A 22,857-nucleotide genomic window follows, 5' to 3' on the forward strand; every position below is an offset into this window, starting at 1 on the left:
AGTTAACCCTGGACAGCTGGGTCCCTCACAAGTGGCTCTTAAGAGTTGGGGGGGGACTGCTGTCGTCTTAGGTGGTCACAAAGCTTCATGCAAGAGATGGGCTCTGGGCCACTAAAGAACAGGATTTTTTTTTTTTTTTTTTTGCGGTACGCAGGCCTCTCACTGCTGTGGCCTCTCCCGTTGCGGAGCACAGGCTCCGGACACGCAGGCTCAGCGGCCACGGCTCACGGGCCCAGCCGCTCCACGGCATGTGGGATCCTCCCAGACCGGGGCACGAACCCGTGTCCCCTGCATCGGCAGGCGGACTCTCAACCACTGCGCCACCAGGGAAGCTCAAGAACAGGATTTTAAAATAAAAGGTTTGAGAGGGGAATCTGGAGAAAAAAGTGAAACACATCTGGACGGGCAACTCTGCAGGGTTTTTTTTTTTTGTTAATACGTGAACTTGACGGAGCTCGTGCTGCGCGAGATACTCATCTTCACCTCCCGCCCCCCGACTACACTGGTCAGGCCCTGACTCCTGCCAACTGCCCTCACTCCACTCCCTTCCATCGGGCCCGTATCAGTCTCTCACCTGGGCCACTCCAAGGGCTTCCCAAACAGCATTGTGAATCCTCGTTCCTGCCACAAGACTGACCTCTCCATTCCTACATAACTGCCATCTATGGCTCCTACTGCCAACACGTTTGTCCTCTGGCCCTGGGGTCCATGGTCCTTCCTGATCTGAGGCCTGCCTGCCTCCCAGCCTCCCCACCTCCTGCCGCTCCCCCAACACACTGACCCCCATCCCTCCACACCTAACCTACTGCAATCCCCCACCAAGCTGGCCCCTGAAATGCCTACCTACCCATCACCTCGGAAATCCCTTTCCCAACAGCTTCTCATGCTTTCCAATGCACAGCTTAAATATCATCTCCTTTACACAACCTGCACTAAATACTCCAGCCCTTCCTCCCTCCTACTGCTCCACATCCCCTTGCCTCAGTCGTCAGGCTGTACTGTAATTCTGTAGCAGTACCCCGCCCAGGGCCTGAGAGGTGGTGGGCTAGACTGTCTCTTGTCAACTTGACATCACCACCACTCCCCCAAGGCTAGAAACTACAATTCCCAGAATCCCTTTCCCTACATGGTCCCAGCTACTTTGCCAATGGGAAACTTAGAAGATGAAAGTGATTACCACAACACTGTAAATCAACTATACTTGAATAAAATAAATGTTTAAAATTAAATTAAAAAAGAAGGTGAAAGTGAAACAAAATCTGTAATTTTTAGGAGACCATAATAGCTAGACAAGGAAACTGCAGACACTCCATAAGTTCCCATTCAGAGGCTGTGGGCCCGGATGGATGCAGCAGATTCTTGGACTTTGCATGAACCTAGCTTCTTCTCCAGATGGCAGCTCAGGGTGCCATCATTGGAGACGAATTTCTCTGATTCTCCAGCTGTGGACTCCCAGATCTCTACTCTCCCAGCCCCCTCATTATTCATGTTAGCTCCAGTTCCCTATTCTAAGCACCCCTTTATTCCTGCATAGTCTGTAGAGGTCTGATATAGGAGGCATATCTTGTTCTTTGAATGTCCTGCACAGCAGCATCGGGTCCATAATAGGAAGTACTTCAAGAGCTACTGGTGAGGGATGAAGGCGAGAACCAAAGCAGCCCGGCTTTCCATCACAATGTGCTCTTTTCTCCTCCTCCAACCCAATCTTTGCCACACCCTCAAGTTCTGAGAAAGTTCATGAGAAGAGCACAGAACATGTGAGCTAACTGCATTAAAGGCTGAGATGTGTCCTAAAGGAGCACACAGGGAGATGAAGATTGGGCTTTTAATTATAGAAACATTTGGTAGTAAACATTTGGTAGTAGAAACATTTTAATGATAGAAACATTTGTTTTTAATTATAGAAATATTTGGTATGAAATCTAATTTCCCATTAAAAAAAAATCAACTCAAGAGAGAATGGGATAAAGAAACCAAGAAGGAAAATGAAAAGTGGGAGGGAGAAACTTTCAAAAGAGCCCAGAGCTAAAAACAACACTTACTGAGCCACTACTAAGGAGCTACACGTGGTGTGACACACCATTTACGAGTGTCGAGTGTGCCTGGGAGGTCCCCCGAAGGAGACAAAGTGAGCAGAGAGCTCTGTGTAGCTCTGAAGGAGCTTTGGGTCTGGCTAGCAGGAGGGAAGTCCTGCAGAAGCCCCTTCCCACCACTCAAGAGGGAAGGAGGCTGTGATGGAGGTCAAGCCACTCTGCTATTCCTTATTAGGAGCATGAGAATCGACAAATGGAAAGGACAGGTCTGACGTGATTGAGAAGCTCTCTGGTGGGTCTAGTCTTTGGTGACCCCAGTGCCCTCACACCTCCCCACACAGCTCGATCCCAAGTAAACCAGGAGAGCAGAAAGAACAGCTTCCTTTCTTCTTCTTCCTGTTTTTCCTCTACTACACCCCCTTGCATTTGTTCCAGGGACAACAGCTTGGGCATGTGGATGAGGACGAATGTGCAGTCCCTCACCTGAGTCCAAATTCACAAATCTATCCCTTCAGAGTTAACAAAGCATGATGATCACAATTGGACTGTTCCAGGAAGCACCTGGATGAATTCCTGACCCCGTGCACCTACAGGCAATGCTAACGCCACCACCCTGTCACTGACAGGCTACAGTGGGCACCAGGCACATGGGCGGGGCGGGAAGAAGCCTGGAACTTCTGGGGACGCTCTGGGGAGCAACAGGTAACAATCCCTAGCCCAGAGCAGCTCACTTACCGGGAATGGGAGACAAAGTCATACACAGGAATCTGGACTGTTTTCCCTTCGGTGATTTCTTTGAGTGTCTTGAAGATGAGTTCATTGTCAAAGGCATCTGAAGGAAATCAAACTATTAAGATGTTTTTTAATTGTAAAATGATTTCTCCTATAATAATGAGCAGGGCATCCCTATAAACCTATTATTTCACATATGTGTATCACGCCCTAGAGAAGCATCCCCTCCCCACAAAAAAGCCAGATTTCTACCCAAAGCAGAATGCGAATTCCCTGCACCTCAAACCAAAGTGTATAAAGGAGTTCTGAAAAGTGGATTCTTTTTTTTTTTTTTTTTTTGTCTTGCCATTCCATCTCTGGCCTTGGACATCTCTCTCCTCTCTCTAAATCCAGCAGCATATGATAACCTGGAAAGCATACTCACAACTAGGGGACTGCAGCAGGCACCACACCAAGTTTTGACTCCCACAGTTATAAGAACTCCAAACCAGCTAAAGGGGCAGTGTGCTCATCTGGGACTGTCAGGGCAAAAAACATTCAGGCAGCCATCCTGGACCCTCCACCCGACTCTCTGCCAGTCGGTGAGTTTAACACATGAGCCACGTACACGCACGTGCTGGGTGCTGGCGGGAGGGTGTGACACAGGCTGCTGCAGAGCAGGAGGCGGGAGAACCAGCTGCGTGTGCGCTAGCCTGTGTCTGGCCCAGGCTTCTCCAAGAGTCACCCTTGTTCAGACACAGATTCGATCAGTATTTAAGGCGCCAAGCACCAGAGGATGTGACGCAAAGTGCTTCTTTCCTATAAGCCCCGCGGCAACCCTGCAAGGTACCTATCAGTCCTCCATTTTATGGATGGGAAACAAAGAGGTTAAGCAACTTCTTCAACCAATCCCCCCACCACACACACACACACCCCTTCAATGCCCCGACTCACCAGGGTGATCAAAATTGAACTGGCCCTTCAAGGCTTTGGCCTTCTGCTCTGAAGTGAGGACACGGTAGAAGCTATCCTGGCTCAGGATGACCACCTGCTTCTGGTGATAGTCCACCTCATTCTGTCCCAGGAGCTGCACAATCTTAGCACAAACGGAAGACTGTAAGGAAAGAAGGGAACACCACGGAATAAGGGAGGTCCAGTCACTGAGCTGATGTGTGCGCCCTGAGCAAGGAGGCCTTTGGAAGGGAGAACCCAAAGGCTACCATACCTTGGATGATGCATTAGGGGAAGGGAGGAAATGTCTGCTGAGAAGGAATTCGGGGGCCCCAGAAGTCTCTTCCTCTCTTTCCTTAACACAATTTACTACGCTCAGGTATCCACAGTGAAGGCAGGGGGAAGGACGGCCGTAATCTCTAACTCCTCTTCCATAAAGCCTTCCCCAAAGCTACTAATAAAAGGTGACACTATTTTATTCTTCCTTGCTTGCACCCTGGTAGAGATACACAAAAAAGACAGCAGAAAGTGGGGAAAGGGCACATTGAGGCTGTGCTGATGGGCCAAAGGGCCTCTGGGTCATGAAGTGACTGGGCATTTACTAGACATCTCACAGCCCCTGCACATCTCTTTATGTCAAAGGAATCTCATAACAGAGAGCTTGGCTGGTTGGCGGTAAGGCCAAGGTCATGGCTTCCATCCTACTTCTGTTGGTTTCTTTTGCTCTGGTCTAGAGCCGTGGACATGATCGCCCTCACAGTACCCCAGCCAGCCTTGTCACAGATGTGTGCCCCCGCTTTTAGAGCTGGAGACATAAACATCACCAATACCTGAAACAACCTAGGGATATCCCAACTAAGAGTAGGGACGCCAGTTCCAGATGAACTCAAACCTACATGCTTTGTGTTGTGTTGCTAGTAATACACATATCTGACTCCTTTTCTCTCCAATAACATACGCTTTTTGTAAAAGGAAAAGTATAAAACCAAGTGCATTCCAAAGAATGAGATAGTGAAAGATTGTATTTACCAAATAACTCTTTTCTTTTTTTTTCATTTGATACAAAGATTAATTGAAAAATAAGAATGTCTACATTACAAAACCTCTAGAAGCTGTAACTCAAGCCCCCTATGGAACTGGTTGACCTAATTACAAGCGATGAAAAAATGAGCAGTTAGAGGTTTCTTGGGCTCAGCCTTAGAAGCCTTACTATTGAACTTATTTTACCAACTGATTTTACAGGGAAAAACCAGGAAACTTTTAAAAGTTTTCTTATGAAGAATGTATTTGATTTGTCCAAGCATAAGGAAAACTGGTCACTCTTGTTGTACTAGCCAGTGCAAACTAAAACTATTTTGAATTATACTCCAATAAAGTTGTTAAAAAAAAAACTATTTTGCACAATATGTCCTGTTGTACACGCAGTGAAACACACTGCCATTTTATAAGGATCTGTGGGGGAAAAATATTTTGACTCAACTGTTAATTGTTAGAAAATTATTTTACTTTTATGACACTTTTGCCTATTAACACACAAAAAAGCATTTAAAACTACTTAGGATTTTTGGAACTACAGATGTGCCAAAAGAAAAAAAAAAAAGAATCACAGGAAGGTATAAAGCTTGCACATGACTTAAACTACATTCAAAAGTGAAAATGCTACAACAGAATCAAAGGTTCTATGCAATCAAAACCTCTAAGTTTTTAAACATGTATAGGCCCATAATTTCCTTTTCCTAGCTCAAGGCTATGAGAGGGCAACTTTTATACCTACAGCCTTCACTAGTAGATAGAATTCCTTCCGGAAGTCCAAAGAACAAAAATGAAAAGAGGGATTCATGGAGCCAGATATATATAATCCATCAGGTTATTCAAATAATGGTGTTTTTTTTATTTGTAGCTAAAACACATTAAATGTGTGTTTCTTTACGAAGAATAGTAATCCCACCACTGCCAGAAAAGCATATAAGGAAGTTACACTACTTAATTTCACAGATAAACCATCATTTCCCTTAACCCAGACACAACCTAGGACAGAAACTATCCAATGGCCAATAAAACTGGTTAATGAACATACAATAGGTACAATTCTAGAATGTCAGTTCTCATCACACTGTCTATCAAGAGTAAGGATGGCTGGGGAATTTCCTGGTTGTCCAGCAGTTAGGACTCAGCACTTTCACTGCCAGGGCCTGGGTTCGATCCCTGGTCGGGGAACTAAGATCCTGAAAGCCATGTGGTGTGGCCAAAACAAAGCAAACAAACAAAAAAAAAGAGGGTAAAGATGGCTGTTTTGTTGGTCCACAGCTGCTTGTCTCGGCTCTATGTTTTCAAGGACTGAGCTGGTGACCGTTCTTTCCACAAACATACCACCACCGCCAACTGCTAACATTTTAACTGATCATTGGTTAGGTGTCAGGCCCTAGGCCAAGTGCTCCATTACAGCTACCCCCAGAAGTCACAAGTGTTACCCTTCACAGATGTGGACACCAAATTAAAGGACTTGGCTACAGTCATACAATCCTGGTTCCTTTCCTCTTCAACTTAAAAGGAGTCAGGGACTTCCCTGGTGGCGCAGTGGTTAAGAATCCGCCTGCCAATGAAGGGGACACGGGTTTGATCCCTGATCCGGGAAGATCCCACATGCTGTGGAGCAACTAAGCCCGTGAGCCACAACTACTGAGCCTGCGCTCTAGAGCCTGTGAGCCACAACTACTGAGCCCGCATGCCACAACTACTGAAGCCCGTGTGCCTAGAGCCCATGCTCTGCAACAAGAGAAGCCACCACAATGAGAAGCCCGCATACGCAATGAAGAGTAGTTCCCACTCGCCACAACTAGAGAAAGCCTACGCGCAACAAAGGCCCAATGCAGCCCAAAATAAATATAAATAAATTTATTTTTAAAAAAAGTAGTCAGAAGTGGGGGGTGGGATAAATTTGGAGTTTGGGATTAACATATATACACTACTACATATAAAATAGACAAATGACAAGGATTTACTGTATAGCACAAGCAACTATATATATTCAGTATCTTGCAATACCTATAATGGAAAAGAATCTGAAAAATAGATATAGATATATGTATAAGTGAATCACTTTGCTGCACACCTGGAACTAACACAACACTGTAAGTCAACTATGCTTCAAAAGAAAAAAAAAAAAAAGGGTAGTCAGAAGTTCCAAGCAGAAGAAACCCTTTTATCACTCAGGAGATAAACACCACTGCATGAACAAGCAAAGAAACACTTGCCTCTAGGTTAATTTAGATTTTTCTAGTATTTTCTTCTTTCTGGAACTTGTTAAAACTGTCAAATGGGGGCGACAGATACTTGGGGAGGGGTTCATTGCCTCTACTGGTGCTTAGGTTTGAATCTTCACACAATCAGAAGGAAGAAGTCCTACAGAGGACGTCTGCAATGAGTGAATGGTTTTTTCCTTACTGAAGGCCCTCCTTTTATGTGTCCTTCACTTTAATTTCCCTTTTCTCTAGTCCTACCCTTTTCAAAAGGATGCAATAGAGCTGCAAGGTGTCTTGTTCCCTCAAGAAAGGAAGTAAGTCACTAATGACTAGGGTTTGAGAAGAAGGCAGACAATCATGAGCTTGTAGAATGCTAAAAATGGGAGAGAGCGCAATTGCTGTGGTGAGCTAAGACTTATTAAATAATTATAGTCACAAAACCACAAGTACCATATGATCCCACTCAGGAGGTATGTAGAGTAGTCAAACTCATAGAAACAGAAGGTAGAATGGAGGTTGCCAGGGGCTGGGGGAGGCAGGGTAGTGGGGAGCCATGTAACCGATATAGTTGCAGTGTTACATGATGAAAAAGTTCTGGAGATTGGGTTTCCAACAATGTGAGTATACTTAACACTACTGAAACATACACTTAAACATGGTTTAAGATGGTAAATTTTATGTTATGTATATTTTACCACAATTAAAAATAATAATAATTATTATAAGAAGAGTCCACATTTAAGGGGAAGTTTCTCGCTATGTGCTGATACTGGGCTCAACATTTTTAAATCATCCCATTTACTTATTACAACCTTGAGTGCTGGCCATTATTATTATACCCACTCTACTTACGGTGAAGCCTGAGGTGAAGTGACTTGCCCAAGTCAAGTGGCAATGGAGCCAGGATTCCAACGCGAGGAGTCCAACCCCAGAGCCCACCCTCCTTCCAGCTGCACCTCCCAGGCAAACTGGTACCACCCGTGGGGCTGGAGGTAAACTCAGTTTTGCATGGTATCTCCACACGTAGCGCGATGTATCCAGAATGTCTTCTGTCCCTGCCACTTCTACTACACTATTTTAAAAGAAGGGGGGGTGGGGGACAGGACACACAGCGACAAGCCAGCTAGGGTTGCTGTCTGAATACAAAGTTAAGATCAATGAGGTTAGCTTTAGAAAAGGAAAAAAAGAAATCATATGGAAGACTCAGGGAAGGTGATTTACAATTTCTTCACTCCTGTGCCATTTTGAAGATATTATCTCAATTCTTTTATAACAAGATTCTATTTTATCTTTTTTTTTTCTTAATGAGAAAACTGAAGCTTAGAGATTTCAATCAAGCTAAATGACTTGCTCAAGGTCATGGAGCCGAATCTCAAGCCACAGATCTTCTAACTGCAAAGGCACAATTCTTTTCACTATTCCAAACTGAAGCAGCTTTGGCATCAGCCCCAATACTCTCTATAAATTTACTCCACAGGGGCTTCCCTGGTGGCACAGTGGTTGAGAATCTGCCTGCCAATGCAGGGGACAGGGGTTCGAGCCCTGGTCTGGGAAGATCCCACATGCCGCGGAGCAACTAGCCCCGTAAGCCACAATTACTGAGCCTGCGCGTCTGGAGCCTGTGCTCCGCAACAAGAAAGGCCGCGATAGTCAGAGGCCTGCGCACTGCAATGAGGAGTGGCCCCCACTTGCCGCAACTAGAGAAAGCCCTCGCACAAAAACGAAGAACCAACACAGCCATAAATAAATAAATAAATTTTTTTTTTTAAAAAAAGGCAAAATTCCTTTAAAAAAAAAATTTACTCCACTTCCAGAGAGCAGGGAGGGAACTGGTTAGAAACGTAATACTGTTTTGTCCCACTGTATCATTAAAGTCAACTTTCATAGAATTTCATGTGACTCAAGGCAGGCAAGTGATTTGTATATCAAAAAGAAGCTAAAAGTACACACACACACACACACACACACACACACACACACACTCTCAAGGTATTTGGAACCTAAATTTCGATTATGTTCAATGAATCCAGCTGTTAGGAGCCAGAAATTTGGAGGGCCCAGAAAATTCTCTGAAGAAAAATCTGTAGGACTAAATCTCACAAACAACTACAGTGATGGAGAACAACTCACAATGACTTTAAGATTCCTTCCCACATTGTAATTCCGAGAACATGCCAACACTGGACTTCATCATTAGGCCAGTCCACCAGATGTGCTAACCAATATGGTGGACTCCCTTCTCGGGGACACTTCCCATTGTTTTAGGAAGTACAGCAATTCCCTAAATTGATTCTCACATAGAAGGTGGCTCAGACAGCCTAGACACCATCTTAGTGTGCCATTTCTAGTGTGTGTGTGTCTTCCAAGATCTTCCTTAAGATCCTCTTGTCCAATCCCAATATTGCCAAATGAGGAAAACAAATGAAACAAACAGAGCAAATGAGCTCTGGTGGCCTCTTTGTTGGGTGAACCACCAACCACCCCAACACATAACCTGGATGGAGCCCAAGCTGGTCAGCTGAGAGCAACATAGCTCAGCCCTACAGAGGGCTTCAGGCTGGGTGTGTCCCCAGGGGACGGGGTTGGTATTTCTCATGCGCAACCTTCAGAAGAGTACAGGCTGAGGGCTATGCTGCCCAACATGCAAGAATCACATCAAGCTGTCTGTCCTGCTCAGAGTGAGCTGCTTCATTATCAGAGGGAGCACTGCTGAGATGGAGGAAAACCTAGCAACCACACAGCCCACAGCTTAAAATAGTCAGTCAGCTCCAGGTGAGGCACCCGACTCATCACTCCCTCCCCACCCTCAGAATGGGTTGTGGGCATCAGTTAACACCTGCCCTGAAGGCACCACCCAGCAGCTAAGAGTGCAAGAAGGCCAGATGCTTAGCCTCCTCAGGCAGGAAGACCCCATCTAACTCCGTCACTCTGGGACTGCCTACAAGTCACCTCGATAACTCTTAAAAGTAGCTTTCCCTGTCACCGTCATCAAGTAAGAAACACACCACTGGAACTTCCCTGGTGGCGCAGTGGTTAAGATTCCGCCTGCCAATGCAGGGGACATGGGTTCAAGCCCTGGTCTGGGAAGATCCCACATGCCGCGGAGCAACTAAGCCCGTGTGCCACAACTACTGAAGCCCACGCGCCTAGAGCCTGTGCTCTGTAACGAGAGAAGCCACCGCAATGAGAAGTCTGCACACTGCAACGAAGACCCAACACAGCCCAAAATAAATAAATTAATTTTAAAAAAAAAGAAAAAAGAAACACAGCACTACCTTATATGGTGCTCAGCACGGCCCCCAGACATTACATCATACCTTTGGGGGCTGGGGTTGCTCCCCATGCAGCTCAGAAACTCTAATTTACAAGTATGAGAAAACCAAAGCCCTAGTAATTTGCCCTGAGACAGAAGAGAGCTCAAATCTGCTGACTCAATTCCTGGTCAAGCCAACTATATGGAAGCAATAGGGAGGTGTCACTCAATGCTTCCCTGGGAATATCTGTAAGGCCAACCAGCCTTGGGTCCATAGATGACCCCAGAACCCAGGCACTGCTAAATGGGTTCTCCTAGCTACAACTACAATACCACCACCACATACACATACACACACAAGTAAATAAGATCTAAATCAGAAACTCACTAAGTTGTTATGTGATAAAAAGGCTCTTAGACATCAAGAGGTAGCCACAGGTCGATCCAATCACTAAGAAGCGTTGGTGAGCATAGCTGCCTTACAACAACTAAGAGCTCCTGGAACACAGGAACCAGTTACGACTCACCTTTTATTCCCAGGGCCTGGCAGGCCTTGGCACCTGGGGGGCTCACTCAAATGTGGTTAAATGGATGACCACAGGAAATGTCTGAATTGATGGCCCAACAGTGTTCTTTTTTCTTCAGACCTGGAATTTCAAAAATATAGTTTGCCCTGCTCATCCTTAGCATCAACCTTGATTCCATCCTAAAGCATGTCACATACTCAGGTAGAGACAACTAGTTGTGTACCCAAATCTCAGCCCCCGAGTTTTAGCTGGGCACATGACTACATTTCCCAGCCTCCCTTACAGCTTGTGATTGTACTAAGTTCTGACCAATTAGACCAATTGTGAAATGGAAGCTTCTAGAATCTCCTAAAAGGATAAGGGTCCCCTTTTAACTTTCTCCTTTCTGTTGGCTGGAATGAAAACTTGATGGCTGGAGCTCAAGCAGCCACACTGTAGGATTTATACCATGCTAACTAAGGGTAGTGAAGCAGCTAAATAAAGGAGCCTCAGAGGATCATAGAACTAAGAGAGGAATGAGGTAAACTATCTTGTTTAAACCCTGTTGTTTGAAGTTTTCTGTCTCTTTCAACTTAAATAATCCTAACGTCAACACCCACATACCCAGTATACCTTAGTGTAAATGTCCTTTTGAAAGCTGCAATAATTCTCCTGTCCTGGGCCAAGAGGCTGCCTTATTCATCACAGGTGCCACAGGCATCCCCTCAGCCAAGGGGAGTTGTGAGTTTTAAAAGGTGAGGTGTGGAGCATTTTGCCTGGACCAATGTCCCCAGACCACTGGGTACCTCTGTGCCACCTGCCAGCCTCTCTCTCTGTATTTACCCTGATGTGTCAGAGTGGAGTTGAACATCCTCCCCATCTTTTAGCACATTACTTGTGCTGCAGGCCAAGCACTCCATAGAGGAAGCTGCAGCTGGGAGGGGGGAAACCAGATTATAAACAGTACTAGATGAAAACGCCCCACAATGGAAGCTGTCAGGTGTGTGTGTGTGTGTGTGTGTGTTTAAATTGGAGTATAATTGCTTTACGATGTTGTATTAGTTTCTGCTGTACAACAAAATGAATCAGCTATATGTATACATATGTCCTCTCCCTCTTGGACCTCCTTCCCCCGCCGCATCCCACCCATCTAGGTCATCACAGAGCACAGTTTTAATTCCTCATCCGTGTTGGTACTGCAAAGGTAGTCCAGCCTAGAAAATACCAGGTATTAGCCTGCAGCTGAGAAAAATTCTAGTTGATCAACAGTCACCAATATAAACATATTCCCAGGACTTTTCAGTGAATTGTCCATCTAAGCTCTATTCCTAGCAAAGACATTTAAAATAATGCACTTCTGGGTTTGTAAAATTACCTAGTTGGCTCTGTTCTCTTTGGAGTCACGAGGCCCTGCAGAGAAACCCCCTCAAAGAACACTCACTCATGACATTAAACTTGTTTAGAATCAACTGAGGGATGATGAACAAGAGCTAACACACAGACGCCAGGAACTGTTCTAAGGACTTCACATTTACTATGTTATTTAATCCTCAACCAACTCTATGAGGTGCGTGGTCTTACTGTGCCCATCTGACATACAGGAAATGGAGGTACAGAGGTAGATTAAGTGACTTGGCAAGATCACACAGCGAGAGAGAAGCTGCCCCGGTCTTCACATTCAGGCAGGCTGGCTTCAGGACGCCGGCTCTTAACAACCACACACGCTGCCTGCCTTGCCACTGCATCAGAAGGGGACAGAAACCTCTTCTCTTCCCGAGAGCCACAGTGACCCTACAACACGGGTGCAGTGTCCACAACAAATAATACAGGAGCTGCTAGGAATAGAACACTCTCAGCACGGCTGTGTAATTTCCTCCCCTCAGGCTCCAGAGCACAGGCTTGCTGGACTTCCTTAGAAGTTAGTTTTCCTGAGAAATATTTTACTAGGAAAAGAGCAAGACAAGTCACTTCTGATCCCCTACTTTGCTGTATACTTGAAACTAACACAACACTGTAAAATAACTATACTTCAGTTAAAAAGGGGGGGCGGGTACCCATGTTCCTTATGTGAAGCCGAGTTCCAGTCTCAGCCACAGCCTGGTTAACACCTGCCACCAAACTCAGGCAAAACATAAGGCAAGACAGGACTGTGCTTGTGCTCAAGGGGCGATGCGGGCCTCACCACCGGGTTACAATTATTCAGTATAAAACGGTGATTGATTTCAGCCCCCTCTTGCTGATTCTGAGCCTGAATATGGAATCTGTGGACACTTCTTTGTACTCCCCACAGGACAAACACAAAAGGCACCACCACAACTCTCCCCACTCCTAAAAAAATGGAATGCATCTAGGCTTATTGCTAGCTTTGATGAATTTGCTCCTTATGAAGCCCTCTGCAAAAGGCAGAAGCAAGAGGCATGCTGGAGGGTCAATGCTCACTGCCTCAGGGGTGCAAGTGAGGCTGGATCTCTCTTCTTCCCCTTTTACTTGAGGGGCAGGAGGCAAGCTGAGATGGTAAGACTCAGCCAACCAAGCCCCCTGTCCGAGGAAAAGATGAGCACGTCTTTGGACAAGGGGTGCCAAAACACACCCACTTCGTACAGTTTGGTTTACGAAGCAAGGATAATATGCCTATTACAGAAATTATGGCCCAGGACTTGAAGTCCCTCTGGAGAGAGGCACAAAAAGGAAAGCTGACTCCCCCCTGTTTTTAAAAAATGAATGGATAAAAAGGCGAGCACAATGTGCCAGTTGGATCCTTGGCTGAATCTTTGCAAACTGAAGGCCACACATGGGTAAACGTTTAACGTGGACTTAACAGCACAACACTGCTTTGTTGTACAAAGCGTATTTGAGTTAACCCTTCCTTTCCAGTAATCCGTATCTAAATTGTGGAAAACCAGAAGTTAGACTATCTGGAGGTCAAAGGATTTTTTTTTTTTTTTTTGATTTTCTCTTTAGGGTTCCTCTAGCACCTGTGTCTAACTGCAGCACAGCAGGGAGAGGAAACCGAAAGCGTGTGCCACGCACCCACTTCCCCGTCCTTTTGGAAGGTCTCTTTCACTGTCCTTGAAAACCCAACTTCCCATTTATTCCTCATAGCATCTGAAGAAAGGGGTTCAAATCCTCTATTAAGAGATTCAATTGCCTCAAGTTATCCCTTCCAGATTTTGATGGATTCATCATTCATCAACTACCTCCTTGGCCCCCAAACTCCTCTGGAGTCCAAAAATAAATAAATAAAAGAATTCCCAAAGCTACACACCATGTTACTCTATAAAGTATGGTAAGTTTACCACAATGTAAATCATCATAAATCATCAGGGCTAATCTACTGTTGGCAGATAAGAGGCATTAAAGCACATATCTTTTGCAGAGAATGATTTTCTCTTATTAATTTGTGAAACTGAAGCAACTATCAGTAGACACAGGCCAAACTTTTGTTTTAGACTCACACAAATAAGTCCACCTGCTTGACAGAGGAAGGACAGTCTTTTCCAGAAATGGTGCTGGACCAACTGGACATTCATTGGCAAAAAAAAATGAACCTTGACCTAGACCTCATACCTTATATACAAATTAACTCAAAATGTATAACAGGCTTATGTAAAACAGAAAACTTGTTTGGGGTAATTCCCTGATGGTCCAGTGGTTAAGACTTGGCACTTTCACTGCCAGGGCCCGGGTTCAATCCCCGGTGGGGGAACTAAGATCCTGCAAGCCACGTGGCACGGCCAAAAAAAAAAAAAAGAAAGTCTTCAGGATCTAGTGCTTGGCAAAGATTTCTTAGACTTGACACCATAAGCATGACCCATAAAAGGGAAAGCTGATAAACTGAATTTTGTCAAAAGTAAACCTTGCTCTCTGAAACCTCTCTTAAGAGGATGAAAAGACAAGCTACAGACTGGGAGAAAATACTCACAAAGCACATGTCAAACGAAGGACTAGTATCTTATATAAAAAATTCTCAAAATTCAACAGTAAAATACTCCTACCAGAACACAGGCAAAAGACATGAAGAAGAATTTCACCCAAGAGGGTATAGAGATGGCAAATACACACATGAAAAGATGCTCAATATCATTTAGCCGTTAGGGAAATGTAAATTTAAACCAGGATGAGGGCTTCCCTGGTGGCGCAGTGGTTGAGAGTCCGCCTGCCGATGCAGGGAACACGGGTTCATGCCCGGGTCCGGGAGGATCCCACATGCCGCGGAGCGGCTGGGCCCGTGAGCCATGGCCGCTGAGCCTGCGCGTCCGGAGCCTGTGTTCCGCAACAGGAGAGGCCACAACAGTGAGAGGCCTGCGTACCGCAAAAAAAAAAAAAAAAAAAAAAAAAACAAAACAGGATGACATTTCACTACATACCTATCAGCACAGCTAAAATAAAAAATAGTGACCACACCAAATGTTGGTGACGGGAAGGAAAGCGATCACTCATACACTGCTGGGAGACATGTAAATGGCTCACATCCTCAGGAAAACAATTCGGCACTTTCAAAACTAAACATGCAAGTACGATATGATCCTGCAATTGTACTCCTTCCTGGGCATTTATATAGCCCAGAGAAATGAAAACATGTTCACACAGAGGCTTGTACCCATATGTTCACAGAAGCTTTAGTCATAACAGGCAAAAACTGGAAATCACCCAGAAGTTCTCCAGTGGGTGAATGCTTAAACAAACTGGTGACACACACCATGGAGCACTAGGTGAGCAATGAAAACGAATGAACTAACCTACCTGCAGGAATCTCCAGAGAATTATGCTAAAGGCGCGGGGGAGGGGGGTAATGTATGATTCCTTTTATGTAACCTAGCAATGACAAAATGATGGAAATGCAGAAGAGGTTACTGGTTGACAGAGATGAGGGACGATGGGGGATCTCAGTGGTGGAAGAAGGCAGGGGTGGCTAATAAAGGGCAACATGAAGGAGGGATCCTGTGGGGATGAAATGTTCTATATCTTCACTTTATTGAGGTCAGTGCCCTGTAAGATATTACGACTGGGGAAACTGAGTAAAGGGTACATGGGATCTCTCTGCTTTATTTCTTACAACTGTATGTGAATCTACAATTATCTCCCAAAAAAGTTTATCTGAAAAAAAGATCAATGACCATCCATCTTTTGTGATTCAACTTCTCTCGTGGGTTGAATTGTGGTCCCCCCAAAAGATATGACCATGTCCTAAACCCTGGAACCTCAGAATGTGACCTTATTTAGCATAAAGGTCTTTGCAAATGTAACTAAGGTTGAGGATCTCGAGATGAGACCATCCTTGCAATGGATGGGCCCTAAACCCAATGACAAGCGTCCTTGTAGGAAACAGAAAAGGAGGAAACACAGAGACATGAGGGAACACCACGTGAAGATGAAGGCAGAGATGGGAGTGATGTATCTATAAGCCAAGGAACTCCACCAGAAGCTAGGGGAGGAGCACAGAACAGATTCTCCTTCAGAGCCTTCGGAAGAAACCAATGCTACCGAACATCTATATTTTGGACTTCTGGCCTCCAGAAATGTAAGAGAATAAATTTCTATTGTTTTAAACCACCAAGTTTGTGATAATTTGTTACTGCAGCCCTAGAAAGCTAATACACCTGTCATTTTTCAATGGCTGGGTTCAATTTCTCTCTTTTTTTAAATCACAGAGAATATGAGCACGTTCTTCAACTTCTATTAATGTCTACTCTTGGACACAATTTTTTTTTCTTCTTCCAGAGGATATATGCCATAGGATATGTATCATTTCATTCTATAATCTTTTCCTGCAGAATTTTTCCTGATGTTTTCCGTTTGCTCTAAGTGTAAACTATTACTAGCTGGCATATAGGAGTGTCTACTTCATCAAATATCCTGGTTAATAATTATCATACATGCTAAACAGACTCAACCTCTTTTAAAAGATTTCAACTACACTTAAAAGAAACTAGACTGAGCACTAGGCTAAATCTACTGTTTCCTTGGTAACTAAGAAGTTGCTTTTAGATCCAGCAATGTGCTTCAGGGTCTTCAAAATGAGTACCAATTATTAGGCTGCAGATGTGTAAAAAGTGCCATTTTGTATCGTGATAGAAATGCCCTAAGCTTCTGAGCAAGATAGATTTAAAAAAAATAAAAAAGAGGCCGAGATGGACAAAAACTACCCACTTACCACAAAGTTCTAAAAGGTGAAAAATGGGTCCTTTGGAATCAGGCTGGGAACATGGGACCTGGCTTGATTCCTGACTTTACCACACCCACACCAGTTATGTGTCAGACAACTCAACCTCTCAGACCATTAACTGTCCTTGTTGCAAATGGTAGGAATGACAGCCATTCCACAAATGGGCTCTAAGTGTTAATAGGTCAATATATACAAGACAGTGGCTAACACAAAATACATGCTCAATAAAAATTATTCTCGTCTCTAAAACCCCTTAAATTTTCATTTATACAAATATTTCCTGGAAACAGTCTATTGGGAAACTTTTTATTTTGTAACTCAGTTGAAGACTTCATCCTGATTCATGCCCATTCGTTTTATTTTCTTCACATCTATGAAACCGTACAGGACTACGTTCTCTCTCTAGCTCAGAATTCTGTCATTTGTCTCTGCTTCATTGTTAAACCTTGGTGATCTAAAACCTAAGCTGAAATTCTAGGTTGTTTTGGGTTTTTTTTGGGTTTTTCTGGGTTTTTCTGGGTTTTTTTTTAGTTATTATCTTGGTTTTTCTACTTACTTATCTCTATTACCCTTTTCAAGGCAGTTAGCTTTTTAAGAGGCAATATCTGAAACATGGTACAAAATCTAAAAGGTATGAAACAGCACAACGTGTGAAGTCTGCCTTCTTCCCACCCCACATCCCAACCACCTTTCTGACTTTCTTGCAGGTGCTGTTTTCAGTTTTCATGTACATCCTTTGAGAGGCGGTCACGGCATATAAAAAACAGAAGCGTGTACAAACTTTTCAAACAAACACTAACACAATGCTGTACCTTCATTCACTCATATATTTTGAAGATTTTCTCATCAGCGCATTTAAGACCTCTTCCTTTACAAGTGCATACATTCCATTGTATGAATGGAACCGCAGCTGGTCTTCCACTGATAAACATTTTAATCGTGCCCTACTTTTTCTAAAACAAGCATCACGTATGGGCAAATGTATACACCTGTCAGATAAATTTCTAGTAGTAGATCTGCTAGGGCAAAGAATCTGTATTTTTAAAAATTTCCATACATAAGCCCAGATATCCCCCAGCGTCAGTGATTTACACACATCTATTTCCTCATACTCTTAGTATCTAACTTAATGCTATCTACCTATTTAATTTACGTTTCTATTTTAAGTGAGGCTAAACATCTTTTATATGCCTAAAAGCCTTTGTTTCTCTTTTTCTGAAACCAGTCTGTTGATATCCTATCCTCACTTCTCTGTTGAGTTACTGATCTTTTCTTTATTGAAAAGCTCTTGATATCCATTAAGAAAACTGAGAATTTCTCATTTGTATTACAAATATCCTTTCCAGTGAACTGTCTCTCACCCTTAAAAAAGGGATGTTTCTTGAAGAAAAATTTTATTTGTATAGTTAAATTGATTAACTTTGTAATGCTTTTATCATGTTATATTTTAAAAAGACTTCCTCATGCAGAAATGTATAATCAATTCCCCCAAGTTTTCTTCTTCTTAGGGACCCTTTCTTGGCCTTCAACTCCCAATATCCCAACCAGATCAAAGGAGGACCACAAGAGGGCACCAATTCAGAGGCTCTCTGAACCCTGAACCTATAGGCCAGACACCCAGGGAGCACCGAGGGCAAAAAACTGAAAGGAAATAAGATCTAACAGAGTGGGTTGTAAGGAACTTCCTGTGCACATGCAAAGAGTTACAGAAAAACCTGCAGCTGTGTCCCCCTGGAATTCATCCGGAAAGAGACACAGGATCTGCTTTCAACCCTCTGGTCCACAGCTGCACACATGTTGAGATCAGGCTTGTGTTGTGGCACCACTTTTAGGGGAGAAATCTGCAGCAGGTTTAGAGTCCATCACAGATGAAGGCCATGTGCAAAGTTATGTTTCTTTCAAACAAGGTAATATCTTCCCACCAACATGAAATCCTGTTTCTTCTCTACCGTGCCGAATAGCTAAAGTAAGCGCACACATCCTCACTGAAAACCCCCCACAAACTAAAGACTAACGGGGAATTCCAGTCCAAACAAGCCTCCTATAAAGAATACATATATAACTAAAGATAACAGACTAAGAAGCACAGTATATACCAAGGGTTTCTCATCTTACCTTGATAATGTCCTTCTCTTTCCCCCCTTCTCACTTGAAATGGATCCTGCAGATTCCCAGACTTGTGTTGTGGGAATTCCCAGACTTGTGTTGCACAGGAAGTACCCACAGGGAAGCTCCCTGCAGTGTGCTGTCTCTCCATAACGCAGGGAGAGGCTTGAATCCCTTCCTCCTATATCATTCAAACAGAACCCTCTTGCCAGAGACTGTGGCTCAATAACTCCTGTGAGTTGCAGCTAAGCATCTTCTTTCATATATTAAAGTTGTCTTTCAACATATTGTATTAGGAAAACTGAATATCCACAGGAAGGGAGGGAGGGAGTGAGGCAGGAAGGAAGGAAGAGGGAGGGAGGGAGGAAAGAAAGAAGGAAGGAAGGAAGGAGGGAGGGAGGGAGGAAGAGTGAGGGAAGGAGGGAGGGAGGGAGGAAGAGTGAGGGAAGGAGGGAGGGAAAGGAAAAAAGAACGGGAACCGTATCTTATACAATATACAAAAATTAACTCTAAATGGACCAAAGGCCTAAACGTAAGATTTGAAACCACAAAACTCTTAGAAGAAAACACAGGAGGAAAGCATCATGATGTTGGATTAGACAATGATTTTTTGTTTGGATGTGAAAACAAAGGCACAGGCAACAAGAGAAAAATATAAAATGGACTTCATCAAAAGTAAAACCTTTTTTGGGGGGGCAGTATGCGGGCCTCTCACTGTTGTGGCCTCTCCCGTTGCGGAGCACAGGCTCCGGACGCATAGGCTCAGCGGCCATGGAAGCCCAAAAGTAAAACCTTTTGACCATCAAAGGACACTATCAACAGAGTAAAAAAGCAACCTAAGGAATGGGAGAAAATATTTGCAAATCACATATCTGATAAGGGATTGGTACCCAGAATACACAAAGAACTTTTATAACAACAACAACAACAACAAAAAACGGATTAAAAAATGATCAAGACTTGAACAGACACTTCTCTTAAGAATATATGAGTGGCCGATAAGCACATGAAAAGATGTTCAACATCACTAATCATTAGGGAAATGAAAACCAATACCATGTGAGATGCCTCTTCACATCCATTAGGATGGCTATTAGCAGAAGAAAATAACAAGTGATGGCAAGGATGTAGAGAAACAGGAACCCTGTGCACTGCTGGTGGGACTGTAAAATGGTGCAACCACTGTAGAAGACAGTACAGTGATTCCTCAAAACACTAAAGATAGAATTACCATAAGCTCCAACAATTCCAGTTCTAGATACATACCCAAAAGAACTAAAAGCAAGGAACAGATATTTGCACACCCATGTTCAAAGCAGCATTACTCACAATAGCCAAAAGATGGAAGCAATCCAAGTGTCTATTGATGTATGAATGGATAAACAAAATGTGGTATATAACCATACAATGGAATATCTATTCACCCTGAAAAAGGAAGCAAATTCTGACACACGCTACAACGTGGATGAAACTTAATTCTTGGAAGAATTGAGCCAAGTGAAATAAGCCAATCACAAAAGGATCAATACTGTATGATTTGCTTATGAGGTACCTAGAATAATCAAATTCACAGAAAGTAGAATGGTGGTTTCCAGGGGCTGGGGGGAGAGGGAAATGAGGAGTCATTGTTTAATAAGTACAGAGTTTTAAGTTGGAGAAGATGGAAAAGTTCTGGAAATGAATGATGGTAAATACATTCACAACGATTTAATGCCACAGAACTGTACACTTTAAAATGGTTCAAACGGTAAATTTTATGTTATGTATATTATGCCACAGTAAAAACTTATCTATTATTTATATTACTAACCTTGTATCACCAAACGACGGGCAAGGGTCTGATCTTTCATCTTTGTACACCTATCCCAGTGCCAAGCCCTCAATAAAAGTATATTGAGCCAAAGTCACATTTCTCAAGTAGAGTCTAAAACCAAGGTGTCTTCCAGCTTCAGGTTCAGAGTACTGAAAAGCAGCCCCTGAAGCCGTGATTTGTGGGGAGGGGCGAGACACACACCATGTCTTATAACCCTTTTCTCAGTTACAGAAATCAATTTGCTCATTAACAAATACTTAACCAAAAAAATTTAAAAATCAATAGTTTGCATTACTAGTTACCAACTTCAAGCCAAGCTCTTAAAAGGTGCTTTCTTCCCGGTATATGCCAAAAGCACAGCATATACTCTAATCTCCCAGAGTTAACGTCCTCTTCCAAGAAGACTTAAAAGATTGCTCCTTGAAAGTATCTTTGCTCCCCCCTCCTCCTCCTTTTCTTCCTCTCCCTACTCCCCACACTGGCCAACCACTCAGTTTTCTACAGCCCTTCTTCCGTTTCCAGCCACACCCCAACTAACTGCTAAGAAGAAAGCCCAGGTCAGTGAAAAGAGAATTAGATCAGGCTCGGTCTCACACCTACACGGAAGCAAGAATCCTGATGTGAGTCCTGCCATCACTGGTGGAAGTCAAGTCTGATGACACACGTGTTCTGTGATTAGTTATCACGGCTGTGGTCACCCTAGTTAACCACCCCCTGGCTTTTCCAAGCTCTCTCATGGGGTCCTCGGCTATGATGGGAGGTCTGCTCCTTTCAGATCACCTCTACCGTCTTCTCATGGTGGACACTCTGAAATGGAATGAACAGTCAGTGGCTCGCTTTTTCGTGTATGGGAGAGGTTTAAAAAAAAAAAAAAAGACAATCTAGTGTGTACATGTCAATCCCAAACTCCCAATCTATCCCTCCCCCGCCATAACCTTAAGTTCTTTCTCTAAGTCTGTGAGTCTGTTTCTGTTTTGTAAATAAGTTCATTTTTATCATTTTTTTAAGATTCCACATAGAGCCATATCATGATATTTGTCTTTTGTCTGTCTGACTTGATTTCACTTAGTATGATAATCCTGCTGTATTTAAAATAGATAACCAACAAGGACCCACTGTATATAGCACAGGGAACTCTGCTCAATATTCTCTAACAACCTAAATGGGAAAAGAATTCGAGAAAGAATAGATACATGTATATTAAATAAATAAATAGATAGATAAAGGCAATATAATATAGTTCTCTATTTTTACATGAAAAAATAAGAAATATATAAATAGGGCTGAGTTTTCGAGAAGGAACTCACCCCGCCCCACTCCCAAAAGAAGCAAGAGCAAAAAATGCTAGTTACAACCGGTTTTCTCATGTTTTTTTTCTACGGCTTGCACTGCTGAGCTCACCAGGCCTGCGGCAGCGGGTGGGGGAGACCCTTACTGCACTGCCGCCCCGGCGGCGACACACTGCATCTGGGGCCCAGCTGTCCTGGGAAACTACTCACAATGCTGCCAATGGCATGCACTGAGGATTTTGTTCCCCGCTTGGCAAGAGCATGAAAAACGTTCATCCTTTTAACCTATAATTAGACTTCTAGGAATTTATTCTAAGGAAATAATTAAAAAGGAACAAAAAATTTATGAAGATGTTCATCAATGCAAAAAAGTTACTGACGGGCTTCCCTGGTGGCGCAGTGGTTGAGAGTCCGCCTGCCGATGCGGGGGACGCGGGTTCGTGCCCCAGTCTGGGAGGATCCCACATGCCGCGGAGCGACTGGGCCCGTGAGCAATGGCCGCTGAGCCTGCGCATCCGGAGCCTGTGCTCCGCAACGGGAGAGGCCACAACAGTGAGAGGCCCGCGTACCGCAAAAAAAAAAAAAAAAAAAAAAAAAAAAAAGTTAATGACAACCTACATAGTCAACAATGAGGGGAGTGGGTTTGTTAAGTAAATTCTTGTACATTGCATATTAAAATATAACACAGGTACCAGGCCATGTTTGCAAATCAATTTGGGTGATATGGGAAAATGCTCGGGATATATTGTTTTAAAAAGCTATGTTTTTCTAAAAAAAAAAACTATGT

General features: G+C 43.6%; 1 protein-coding gene and 1 non-coding gene across 3 annotated transcripts in view; one reads left to right on the forward strand and one right to left on the reverse strand.

Annotated features, from left to right (window-relative positions):
- Positions 1-22,857, reverse strand: part of UCK2 (uridine-cytidine kinase 2) — a 69,463-nt gene that overhangs the window by 14,799 nt on the left and 31,807 nt on the right. For both annotated transcript variants that reach the window (XM_060091322.1, XM_060091321.1), the window contains exons 2-3: positions 3,699-3,858; positions 2,769-2,865 (exon numbers count right to left, since the gene is read on the reverse strand). In XM_060091322.1, coding sequence (XP_059947305.1) covers positions 2,769-2,865; positions 3,699-3,858 — 257 coding nt within the window. The remainder of the gene's footprint in view (positions 1-2,768; positions 2,866-3,698; positions 3,859-22,857) is intronic.
- TRNAE-UUC (transfer RNA glutamic acid (anticodon UUC)) lies at positions 14,331-14,402 on the forward strand. Its single transcript has one exon. It is a non-coding gene; the product is annotated as a tRNA-Glu (tRNA).

Source organism: Mesoplodon densirostris, chromosome 2 (assembly GCF_025265405.1).
Source record: "Mesoplodon densirostris isolate mMesDen1 chromosome 2, mMesDen1 primary haplotype, whole genome shotgun sequence".
NCBI lineage: Eukaryota > Metazoa > Chordata > Mammalia > Artiodactyla > Ziphiidae > Mesoplodon > Mesoplodon densirostris.